This window comes from Leuciscus leuciscus (assembly GCF_965113295.1).
Source record: "Leuciscus leuciscus genome assembly, chromosome: 11".
Taxonomy (NCBI): Eukaryota; Metazoa; Chordata; class Actinopteri; order Cypriniformes; family Leuciscidae; genus Leuciscus; species Leuciscus leuciscus.
In genome coordinates this window covers 31305891-31318808 of record NC_138735.1, presented here as the reverse complement: position 1 = coordinate 31318808, position 12918 = coordinate 31305891, and the positions used below count along the sequence as shown (strand labels likewise).

At 37.0% G+C, this 12918-nt stretch overlaps 1 protein-coding gene across 2 annotated transcripts; it reads left to right on the top strand.

The window, feature by feature from the left end:
* Positions 1–1128: 1128 nt before the first annotated feature.
* Positions 1129–12570, top strand: LOC309508898 (uncharacterized protein). 2 transcript variants are annotated; one of them, XR_014209735.1, is made up of 5 exons: positions 1129–1308; positions 2542–2642; positions 5888–8538; positions 9039–11302; positions 12078–12570. XR_014209735.1 is itself a non-coding variant. In XM_082183429.1 (4 exons), exons 2-4 carry the CDS (start codon positions 2543–2545, stop codon positions 10572–10574), a joined length of 4287 nt encoding a protein of 1428 aa, XP_082039555.1. In that variant the 5' UTR covers positions 1129–1308; position 2542; the 3' UTR covers positions 10575–12570. The 2 variants fall into 2 exon arrangements, 1 of the variants encoding a protein (XP_082039555.1); XM_082183429.1 differs by having other exon boundaries at positions 9039–12570.
* The last annotated feature ends 348 nt before the right edge of the window (positions 12571–12918 follow it).

The following is a 12918-nucleotide window of genomic DNA, read 5'->3' as shown; positions in this document are numbered from 1 at the left end:
TTTTATCATCACACTTGCCTGCATTTTCCATTTGTAAATTGCTTTAAATAAACTGCATCTGCTAAATGAACTAATGTACAATAGTGATTATGAATTCTGTATATTTGTTTATACAGTAGATACTATTGAAAATATAGCAGTGATACTGCAAATGCAACAAATAGCCATGTAATCATTGTCACTAAGAGGCTGTTATGTGTTCATTTAACTGTGAAATGCAGCAACACTGTTGGAATCAATATTACAGTTTTTTTATTTAATAAATGTTTACATTTTTACAATCATGAAAGCTGTGAGCTATGCTCACTTTAGCGCACACACGTGCAATAGTTTGTATTGAACTGAACACCCATCCCCATTTGTTCAAGTATCTATTCATATAGCTTGTAATGTTGTGTTACATTTTACCTTTATTTACCAAATAAGCTTTATTAATATTGTGCTGTGTTTTATATACGTTTATATTTATATTTGTGTATTCACAGAACATTAATAAAACAATGATTTGGATTATAACCTGATAATCATGGAGTGATTCTTTTTTATTTAACAACAGATTTATATCACGTTGAAAGGTTATTGTCAATACACACACACATTGTTAAAATTTCAGAACATCTAAAAACTAAAATGAAATGTCACATCTGACTCTGTTTATTATCAATCTGTTATGAGTGTTCAAAAGGAAAGGAATTAAATTGTTCTACAAATGCCATCAAACAGCAATATTTCCTCTAAATCACATGATTATGAGGGTGTTTACCTCCTATTTTTGCCTGCAAGAGTTTAAAGTCATCTGGAACAGGAAGGATCCTAAAACAGCAAGTAGATTAAATTAACTTAATCATCACCTGATTACTGTAAAGACCCACCCATATAAAGTAACGAAAGACTAAATACACAATAAGAGGACAGGATCAGCAAATGCCATTTGTCCTTTTTATAATAGTTTAATTTCGGTAAGCATCAACATTTAAGTCATTTTAATAAATTTTGTCAGCTCATAACTCACAGGCGAGTGTTTGAAATCCGTGATTCTGCACTTCCTCGTATTTCGACACATCCGCATATTTCATATGCTTGACTTAATGTGAATGTGCTTCTCTTAATAATCATCAGTTTGCGCTGCGTGTATCAGTCCTTCAGTGGAAACGCAAATGACGACTTTCTCTCATCTACAGTTTGTTTAGGTCTTCTTCAGTTGACATTGTGTCTTTTGTGGCCTTTTTAGCCTATGTAGCAACATTGCCCTAACCCAGACTCCTGTGTGGAACCAGTCAAAACAGATACTGAACTGTCTTCGAAAGGGTAAGACAAGATTTATAATATATGTAGGCTAAATTGAGTCTTTGATTGTTTTGTTTATTTGACGTTTAGAGAAACCATTAAATTGTGCCTTATGTAAATATATTTTAAATTCACCTTTTGTTTAACTAAAAATAGATGGAATTCGGGCTTAATTATCCTAACTGAAAAAGTTTAATAACTACAATACAAACGTTTATTAAAACTGAGGAATTAAAGGTCCCGTATTATGCCCCTTTTCACAAGATGTAAAATAAGTCTCTGATGTCCCCAGAGTGTGTATGTGAAGTTTCAGCTCAAAATACCCAACAGATAATTTTTTACAGCATGTTTAAATTGTCATTTTTGGGGTCACAGAAAAACGCGCTGTTTTAGTGTGTGCCCTTTAAATGCAAATAAGCTGCTGCTGGACGACCCAGGGGGCGGAGCTTCATGAGCTCGCGCTCAGTCTGTCAGGACAATTTCACCTCATGGAATGATGATAATATCAGAAACTCTCAGTAACAGTGTTCATTTCGAGTCGGACAATAATGCCTACAGAGTCAGAGTGCTGTATAGAGATGAAACAGGTATAGTTTAGTAGTTTAATTACGGTTATTATAACGTATTTGTCATCTGCTTGTATGTATCCATTATTTATTAATAGCCTACAAGTCTGCTGTCTGAATGATGATCAAACATATACTGATGAGTTTAATAAAGTTTATTGTACATCACACAAAAGATGAAGCGTCAGTTTTACTTCAGAAAATCACCATAAGAGCTGAGTAAACACAGTAAGTTATAAGAAGTGCGCAAGTACATAAACGAATTTCGGTTGAGTTGAGGGAGCATTCCTGTGGATATATATAGGTTAGTCAAAAAACGGTTCTAGTGACGTCATTAAAGAAGGAAGTAGAGGGATGTAGTCCAAACGAGCCGTTCACTGTAGGGGACTTCTGTTAAATAAAATATCTAGCTTGGCATTGAACTTTGAGCTTTATAATTTTACAGATATTATTTATGCTCTAACAGCAACATTACACACTAACTAAAGTTTGAAACATGGGATCACGAAGAACGGGACCTTTAATAAGGCATTGGGCTTTTTTCATAGACTCGCCAGATGGCGCTAAAGCTCATATTTAAGATCCAACTTCTGAATTGATAGCTCTGAATATTAGCTTTAAAAATTATCTGTCAAACCTCTATCAGTAATCTCACTGGTTGATCTCTTCTTTTCTGTGTTTTGTCTAGCATGGATCCAGTGGGAGTGAATTCAATAGAGACTGCAGCTCTAGGGAGACCCTTCCAGCTGGGGATGCTGTATGACTGCAGGAGAGATGCTCTCGTACCAGGTGATCAACGACTGTTCACCAGAGTCTGTGAAGCCTTCAGTAAATGATTAGAGTAAAATAACTTATCTGTTATTTATGATGTTGTAGTAAAGAACTTACAATATTAAATGTAGGCCTACTAAATCATTTAGCAATATTAATGTACACAAATCCCGAAATTAAAAGCTTTCTCAGCACTTATTCACATCTTACGGCCTTTAAATCCCCAGAGCAAATATATTACTATGTTATCATACATGTTATGTGATATATCGAGATTTAGTATTAATTGTATTGTGTTGCCTATTCTTCAGTATTTCTGATTTTATATTAATTAATCATTTATTTTATTAATTTACTCTAGTTTACTGCGTTAGATTAAACTGGAAAGGGTCATAGCACTTGCATGTTGTCTTATAGTTAGTTTAACTGCTTCTATTGTTCTCATTTGTAAGTTGCTTTTGATAAAAGCATCTGCTCGTTCGCTGCATATAGAGCTATAAGGCCATCTAGTGGCAAGAGTCATGAAATATCATGTTATATTATTTTGTTCCACAAGAGATCAGTAGAGCCACACAATGTACTGTAAGATGTTTTGAGCTGAATTAACAGGGTTATGTATGAAATGTTGAGTTATTTTTTATTTAATTTGAAATAATGTGAAGACTGTGCTTAAATTCTATTTATTTTTTATTTATTGGTAAAAAATGTAGTAATTTAAAGGTAAATAAAATACAAAACAAATTTAAAAGATGCATTAAAAATAGAAAAAAAATATTATCAAAATGAAAAAAGCTTTCTGGACAAAAAAAGTATAATTTAGGGCTTAAATGTTTAAGGTACGAGGGAAGGAATTGTTACAGGATGAGAGTGTTGGTTGCTCTGCAGCATGATGGTTTACATTATTAATGTGATTGTCAGCCATTGTTTATGTAAGGAATAATTGACGACAGGCCGTTGAATTATTCGAAAAATAATGCACACCCGAGGTGGTAATGCGGTCACGACGCGAAGCGGAGTATTATTTTTCTAATAATTCAACGGCCTGAAGTCAATTATTCCGCTTATACTACAGTTACCACACCTCGAAACATTGTTCAGATTATGTATTTCAAGACGTTTGTAAAGTTGTTGTCATTAAAACGCTCTTGTATGTAGGACTAATTTCTTACGCATCTAATCCCATGCCTCCGTTGCTAATTCCAAAACGTCATTTTAGAGTTAGTAACGGAGGTTTGAGCCACTGATAGCAGACTAATGCTGAGTTAGGGTTAGGGTTAGGTAGAGTTAGTAACAGAGGTTTGAGCTGCTGATAGCAGACTAATGCTGAGTTAGGGTTAGGGTTAGGTAGAGTTAGTAACAGAGGTTTGAGCTGCTGATAGCAGACTAATGCTGAGTTAGGGTTAGGGTTAGGTAGAGTTAGTAACGGAGGTTTGAGCCGCTGATAGCAGACTAATGCTGGGTTAGGGTTAGGGTTAGGTAGAGTTAGTAACAGAGGTTTGAGCTGCTGATAGCAGACTAATGCTGAGTTAGGGTTAGGGTTAGGTAGAGTTAGTAACAGAGGTTTGAGCTGCTGATAGCAGACTAATGCTGAGTTAGGGTTAGGGTTAGGTAGAGTTAGTAACGGAGGTTTGAGCCACTGATAGCAGACTAATGCTGAGTTAGGGTTAGGGTTAGGTAGAGTTAGTAACAGAGGTTTGAGCTGCTGATAGCAGACTAATGCTGAGTTAGGGTTAGGGTTAGGTAGAGTTAGTAACGGAGGTTTGAGCCACTGATAGCAGACTAATGCTGGGTTAGGGTTAGGGTTAGGTAGAGTTAGTAACAGAGGTTTGAGCTGCTGATAGCAGACTAATGCTGAGTTAGGGTTAGGGTTAGGTAGAGTTAGTAACAGAGGTTTGAGCTGCTGATAGCAGACTAATGCTGAGTTAGGGTTAGGGTTAGGTAGAGTTAGTAACAGAGGTTTGAGCTGCTGATAGCAGACTAATGCTGAGTTAGGGTTAGGGTTAGGTAGAGTTAGTAACGGAGGTTTGAGCCACTGATAGCAGACTAATGCTGAGTTAGGGTTAGGGTTAGGTAGAGTTAGTAACAGAGGTTTGAGCTGCTGATAGCAGACTAATGCTGAGTTAGGGTTAGGGTTAGGTAGAGTTAGTAACGGAGGTTTGAGCCACTGATAGCAGACTAATGCTGAGTTAGGGTTAGGGTTAGGTAGAGTTAGTAACAGAGGTTTGAGCTGCTGATAGCAGACTAATGCTGAGTTAGGGTTAGGGTTAGGTAGAGTTAGTAACGGAGGTTTGAGCCACTGATAGCAGACTAATGCTGGGGACACACGACTAGCTGACACATTCTCTGACTGTTTTCATCGACTGCAGCAGATTTTAAACACCGACTTTGAACACAGACTGAACGCGCTGAACACGCGTTTGGGCATGATCAGTCATAAGTATCAAATTACATTCATAACCAGCCTTAAAGTGTGTCCCCGGCTTTATGCAGTTATTAGAGAGAGATGTTGCAAAAATGAGACAGAAAAGCATGTGCGTCAATATTATTATTTATTTATTAATTCAATTCGTTATAATTAATTTGTTCATATTATTGACAGATGACAGTAGACTAGCCAAATAAATGAAACACAAAGCCATTTTAACAAGTAGGCCTATCAATAATTTTTTATTTGTTATATATTATCTGCAATAAAAATCCGTGCTGCAGGACTATCCATTTATTTAGCCTATATTCAGTTTAATTTTCTATTGATTATAGATAGCCTAGGACTATATACTTTATTTATTAAAATTAAACTGCATGTTTCCATTGATTGTGAAGCTAGACATTGAAAATTGCAGATCAAGCGCATGGGGCTAAATGTTTTTTCTTGTTATGAATTGTATCCTATTTTCCGTTATTACAGTTGACTACGCGAAGTGATATGGAACTGTAATGCGGTCAAGACCTGCCTGGAACTACTTTAGCCGTGCGTTTCCCTGAAAATAATGCACACCTTAGAACGTTCGTCAACCAATCAGATTCAAGCATTCAACAGCCCTGTAGTATAAATTTAGTGATTCACTTGCTCAGGGCCATTTATGTAAATACATTATATACAATTAAATGTAAGAGAATGGTCAATGGGGGCAAGAAACACACAAAATAATGTGGTGTTGTTCTACTGGGAGAAAATGCAAGTTGCGTTTTGCAAAGGGGCTGATTAAATTACTGTTTAATGAATAAAGTATTTAGACATAAATAAAAATTCTCCATTACAGGAATCAGACTTTGGAGTAAAGAGCAGCTGAAGGAGAACATAAGTGAGAAACCCCAAATCAATACAGTTTTCACAGTCACAGCTTCAGACTCATTTGAGGAAAAGTCTCAATTGCTGAATATTGATGGTAGTCTGAAACTGAGTCTTTTAGGAGGACTCATCAGTGTAACTGGAGCTGCTAATTATCTCAAGGACACAAAGAAATCATTCAATCAACAGAGACTGACATTACATTATCATTCAACCAGTAAGTTTGAAGAACTGATCATGAACCACTTTGCTGGAGACATGGCTCACTATGACAATGACGTTGCCACACATGTAGTGACCGCAGTGCTGTACGGAGCAGATGCCTGCTTTGTTTTTGATAGAGAAGTTTCATCTGATGAAGACAAGAGAGTGATAGCAGGAGAAGTAAAAACTGTCTTTGGGAAGCTAAAAGGCATTTCAAATGGTTCAAACATAAATCTGAATGACAATCTGAAGACTTCTGCCAAAAAATTCAGTTGTACATTTTATGGCGACTTCCAGCTACCATGTAACCCGACCACTTTTGAAGATGCTATGAAGGTTTTTGAAGATCTTCCAAAACTGCTGGGAGAAAACAAAGAGCGTGTGGTTCCTCTGAGAGTTTGGCTTTTTCCTTTGGACAAACTTTTCTCAAGAGTTGTAAAGTTTCAACATGAAATCAGCACAGGTTTAAGCTCAGACATTGAGTCTGTAATTGAGAGTTTGAGTACGACTGAGATGAAATGCAGTGATCTTCTGACAGACACGCCAGCTTCGACATTTACTGCATTTCATGACCAAATCAATGACATGAAGAAAAACTGCTACCAGTGCAGATTGAGTCTCATCAAGAAACTCGGCTCTCTCTTACCAAAGATCCGTGGAAAATTCATAGAGGACACAGCATTGATGGATCTTCTACAAGATTATCAGGAATCTCCATTTGAAAGAAGCGCTCTTGAACAATGGCTGAAAGAGAAAGAGGAAGAATCTGACATTATTAAAGCATTGCTCACACAACTGAATGACTCAGGAGCAATGGTAGAAAACAACCTCAATACAAATTTAATGAATCTGGAAGTTAAACATTTGGTCAGCTACACTTTCACATCATTGAGCTGGACAGATGTTCTGCTTTCTAAACAAAAGGCCTTCCTGAGTCCTTCAACGAAAGGAAAAAATGAGGAGAAAAGCTCTGAATCTGAACACAAGACGTGGCTCACGCCTGACATCCAAAAGATTATGAGGAACAACCTGAGGGTATTTAAAAACTTGATTGATTTAAAAAACAGTAAATCAGTCAAATTTATTGTTGCATCAAAAGAAATGGAAAATAATCCAGGTTCCTGCATTCTTCTGTATGAAAATGAATCTAATGAAGCCGTTTGCTTCACTTCTCCATCAAAACCAGACTGTCCAATCATTGAAGATGTCAGATATAGTCAAGTGGTTCTGAAAGTGTCTCCATCGGGTCCTGCTACAGAGGAGCTCAAATTACTGTACAAAATGAAGGAAGAGAAAGACTGGAGATCTCAAACTGTGTCAAAGAACCAGAATACAGTTACTCTGACTGATCTCAGACCAGATACTGAGTACAAAATTAAATGTGCAGCGGTGGGAAAACTCGACTACACTGTAGAGAGTGATGTGACGCGTCTCACAGTCATAAACCAGAATCTCATCAAGGCTAAAGAGTCTGCTATAAAAAATCTCAGTTGGACTGAAGACAAGTGCAGTGTATTTTTAGAAAACACCAGGAAAACAACTTTTAGTGCACTTCATAAGAAAATACAAGATATGCAGCAAAACTGCCAAACGTACAGACAAGATTTCAGTGACCGAATTAAATCTGTGATCCAGTCAGTGAAAGCTTGTGAGAAAGAGTCGTGTGCTCTGATGGATCTTCTTCAAGCTCATGATGAGTCTCCATTCAATGAAAAGAGTCTGAAAGAGTGGATCACAGTGAAAGAAAAAGAATTAAACACTGTTAATGAGTTTCTTCGACAGTTAATGGACTTTAGAGCTGAAGTGAACAGAAGCTTGGACTCGTATTTGTCTGATATTCAGGTGGAGAATGTGTTTTGCTACACTTTCAGTTCTCTTGAGCTGCCAGATGAGTTGCTTAATGAGCAAGAAAATTACATGAATCCTGAAATGATGAGAAATCCACAGAAGAAATTTGATGTGGCGTCTCAATCATGGCTCACTGGAAGCATCAGGGAGAAAATGAAAGAACATCTGAAAACATTTAAAGAGCTGATGACGTCATATAGCAGTAAAAGAGATAAATTTATGATTTCCATTAAAGAGCATGAAAAGCATCCAGGTTCCTGCATTATTCGGTATAAAAATGGAGTTAATGAAGCTGTTTGCTTCACACAACCAGGCTGTCCAAAAATTAAATATGTGAGATGTAGAGAAGTGGTTCTGAAAGTGTCTCAACCGTATTCTGCTACAGAGGAGCTCAAATTACTGTACAAAATGAAGGAAGAGAAAGACTGGAGATCTCAAACTGTGTCAAAGAACCAGAATACAGTTACTCTGACTGATCTCAGACCAGATACTGAGTACAATATTAAATGTGCAGCGGTGGGAAAACTCGACTACACCATTGAATCTGATGTCATCACAGTTACCACAAAGGTATGATGAACATTCATGAAATATCAGTTATAGAATTTATTTTTACATCATTAAACACTGTTATTCTTAACTTGAGGCGTTTTCACATGACTTGTACCCTCCAACACAATCACTGTTCTGATGTTCACATGAAAAGCATTGCTGATAGAATCTCATTAAAGGGCAATTTTAGTGTTTCTACAGTAGAGAACCAGGTAAACTAGCCTCACAGAAGACTGGATGAAGATGTGTGGGATGCAAATAAACTAACACAGAATTTAATTACAAAAGTAAACAGAAAACATTGCATCAGTTCTAATCTTGCATTTAGCATATGGGGGGAAATGACACATAATAATTGTATAATGCTACCTTTTCTCGGTTAAGTTAGTGTGAAAGGGCCTTTATCAGGGATGTTGGTACACATTTTATAATTTGAAGATGATTTCAAAATATGGACATTATAGAACATTTATGCATGACCATCTTTAATGTTTTGTGTTTTTGTGCTTTACATACAGAACATAAATGATCTCATCATGAAAAGCATCTTAATCAAAGATGGAAATCTTGCTCGATATCGTCTGCAAACAAAGACAGACAATATTGATAAATCTGAACCATATAGAAAAATGATATTTGGAGAGAGAGACTTAATGAAACCCCATAAAACCATTCTGATGGTGGGAGAAAAAGGAACAGGAAAATCAAAACTAATCAACACTATGATCAACTACATGTTAGATGTAAAGAGAGAAGACAAGGTTTGGTTTGAGATCACAGATGATCAGAGTGACCGAACATCAGCTCACAGTCAGACCTCCAGCATCACTGTTTATGGGTTTTATCCACAAGAGAGTCCAACTGATCTAACAATCATCGACACACCAGGATATGGAGACACTCGTGGAGTTGATCTTGATAAACAAATCGCTGAGAGTTTGCTTAGTTTAATTGAATCTGCTGAAGGGATCAATGAAATACATGCAGTTTGTCTGGTGATTAAAGCAACACAGATTCGTCTCTCTGGCAGACAGATGTACATATTTGATGCTGTTCAGTCATTATTTGGGAGAGATATTGCTGAAAACATTGTGTTGCTCTTCACACACTCAGATGGAGCTCGACCTAAAGATGCCCTGATGACTGTTAAAGAGGCTGAAATCGAGTGTGCAGTGAATGACAAGAATCAGCCTGTGTTTTTCCAGTTTAATAACTGTCTGTCAGATGCTGCTGATGAAGGATATGAAATGCAGGATCAATTATGGGATCTCAGTTTTAAAGGAATGGAAGGATTGTTCAAGTTTTTTGAGCGTGTAAAACCAAAATCCCTGAAGATGACTCAAGTTGTGTTGCAGAATCGGAAGCAGCTGGAGGCAAATATCTCTAATCTACAATCACTTGTTCAACTGACAGAACTAAAGCTAAATGAGCTGAAACAAACTCACAAAGCTCTGAAGAAGAACAAGAAAGATGTAAAAGCAAATAAGAACTTTGAGTATGAAGTTGAAGTCTCCTATAAAGAGAAGGTTGATATTGATCGCTCTAGAGCCAGCATGGCGATGTGCTGCAGCGTCTGTGAGGAGAACTGTCATTATCCAGGATGCTATTGTGCCATTGATCTCCCATGGTGCAGTATGATTAAATATAATCACTGTACAGTTTGCACAAATAAATGCCACTACAGCAAACACGTCAAAGAAGCAAAAATATATGTAACAAAGACAAAGAAAGAGAAGAGGACATATGAAGAATTAACGAAGAAGTATGGTGGTGAGTCTGTGGTTAAGAAGCTGGAAGAAGAACTGCAATTAGAATCCGAGAAAGAGAAAAGGAAAATGAAGCTGGTGAATGAAGCTTTTGACTGTGTGGAAACTCTGGAGATGATCGCACTCAATACTTATTCTGTGCTAACACTTAAGCACATGGATTTTCTGATTGAGAAGCTGGAGGAAATAAATGAGTCTGAAAAAGCTGAAATACTGGAAAACATCAAGATGAGAGTAGGAGACGAAAAAGACAGAGCACTAGAATTTATAATTTCATATGAAGTGTAACGAATGGTCTTAATAAAAATGCCCTGGACATCAGAAAATGTTCCCCTCTACCCTGTTGTCATCAGGCTGTAAAACCACTTCTCTTCAAAGGCCGTTATCACCTCGGCTCCACTGAACGATCTCAGCAAGAGACTGTGTCTGCAAGCCTCAAAGACAGCACAGGAGACACTGGCCATTTGGTCGAAGACTACGGAGACAAACTCCAATACACAAAGGACATTTTCTCCATTCTTACCCACAAACATTCCCAAATGTTTATAGTATTTCTCCTTTGTTTTATGCATGTCCCTATGTTTTATTAGTTTTACTAGTTATGATTCTTTAGTTATGTTAGAGTAACTTCCAATGTTGATATTCAAAGATGATGTATCACTGCTTTAATGTCTTCAAATCTGTCTTCCCTGGTATCAAAAGAATCCTCTTTTGATTTTATAATGAATGGTGTACAATATGTTATGATAAATTTCATAATGATATTTGTACCATACTCTTATGTAAAGACTGCACCAATTCTCCATGCCAGCATGAACATGCAAATGGAGATAAGATGGAACAAAGACTTTCTCCTTATCATCTTGGATTGGTCACCTCAACAAATGGGTGTGATCTGAAAGGACCTTTAAGAGTGTCTCATTAGGTCAGATCTTTGCTCAATTTCTTTGAGACAACATTGTATCCTGTCTTCTTCCGGCAACTTCATCTTTCTCACTCCTGGTTAAAGCTACACTGTGTAATTTTTTTAGTTGATTCTTAGCAAAAAAACACTTAGTTCTTTCAAAAATATATGTGCTCATTAATGTATATTTACTTCTTTCAAGTAATAAAGTATTCTCGTAAGTTTATAATCTGCCATTGAAAGTACATACGGGTGAGGGGTTAGAATGCCGGTCGCCATGTTGCCCCTCCATCTTGAAACTACATTCGCCAAAGAGGGACATACCTGGAAATTCAAGCTTCGCCTTTTGCGTTTTTCACTCAGTGACACCGTGACGAATGCGAGGGGGAGATTACTCGCGAGTCGCGACTGCCGGCAGATTTGAAAGATGTGTGGGTATGTGTGTGAGTTTGTACGTTTGTTCACTCACATTTGATTTTGAAAGAGAGAATTAAAACGTCAACGTGACAGGCAAATCAGCAAGACCAAAGTCAATATTGGAGTAACTTTTCCCAGATGGAAAGAGCTCATGAGGAGCAAAGATTTTAAAACGGACGCCGAAGTTGCCTGCTTTCTTCTCGACAGGTAATTCAGCCTATTTGTGTAAATTCTAAGTTTTATAGTTGCTTGTCTAACCATAGCATGGTTGTGCATAACGCCAGAACGACCTACCTTGTGAGTTCATTCTTCCAAGAACAACTAGCAAGAGCGTTCTCCCCAAGAACATCCCCAGTCCATTCTTTGCATTCTTGGTTTTGAGAAACACCCTAATATTCACTGGGTACTTATATACAATTTCACCACTAGATGGGGGAAAAATTCACACAGTGTAGCTTTAAATCATCAAGAATCTCAAGAATCTCCTGCATCTGGACTTGTTCAGCAACTGAAGTCAATGCAAGTACCTGCCGTTAGACGAGTTATTGTGCCCCTTTTAGGTGACCCTGATTCTTTAATGTTTCTCGTAGGTTGTGGTTAACTGTTTGTAATCATGCCATTCTCTTTTCTTCTCTCTCTCTTTATTCACTTTTCTTTACTTTCTTTGATTCTGTATACAATCTTTGCTTAGTTTAGTTGTGTGTGTGTAGCCTACCGTAAGTTCGTTTATTAAACCATTATATCCACGCTTTTATTGTCTCCATGTTTGCCACATATCGAAGTTACTAAAGCATCTTGATCTAGCTACTTACCCTTGATTTACTTTAGCTGGAAAAGATTATTCTTTCTTGGCCAGGAAGATAATATATTTCCTAGAGTTAAAAATGGTTTATGCTTTGTTCATTGGATGAACTGATTAAATAATTGTACTATTAATTCTGCTACAGTAAATTCTGAAAATAATCTAATTATTTATAATTAATTATAATCCGTTATATATATTTGTATTGAGCTAACTCATTACAGAAGTAATTAGTCATATAATGCAGGTCTGTGGTCACCACCTCAAAGAGCATGCACAGAGTCCAAATTAAAGGGTTAGTTCACCCAAAAATGACATTTCTGTCAGTAATTACTCACCCTCATGTTGTTCCAACCCCATAAGACTTCCGTTCATCTTCGGAACACAAATTAAGATATTTATGATGAAATCTGAGTGCTGGATAACTTCTCCATAGGCTTCCTAAGGGACTGAAACTTGCCGGCCCAGAAAAGGTATTAAAGACATCGTTAAAATACTCCAAGTGATTC

Coding starts and splice junctions, on each gene's coding strand:
- LOC309508898 (XM_082183429.1), top strand. CDS start 2,543: ATGGATCCAGTGGGAGTGAATTCAATAGAGACTGCAGCTCTAGGGAGA. Junction 2,643..5,887: donor GAGAGATGCTCTCGTACCAG/GTGATCAACGAC, acceptor TCTCCATTACAG/GAATCAGACTTTGGAGTAAA. Junction 8,539..9,038: donor TCATCACAGTTACCACAAAG/GTATGATGAACA, acceptor CTTTACATACAG/AACATAAATGATCTCATCAT.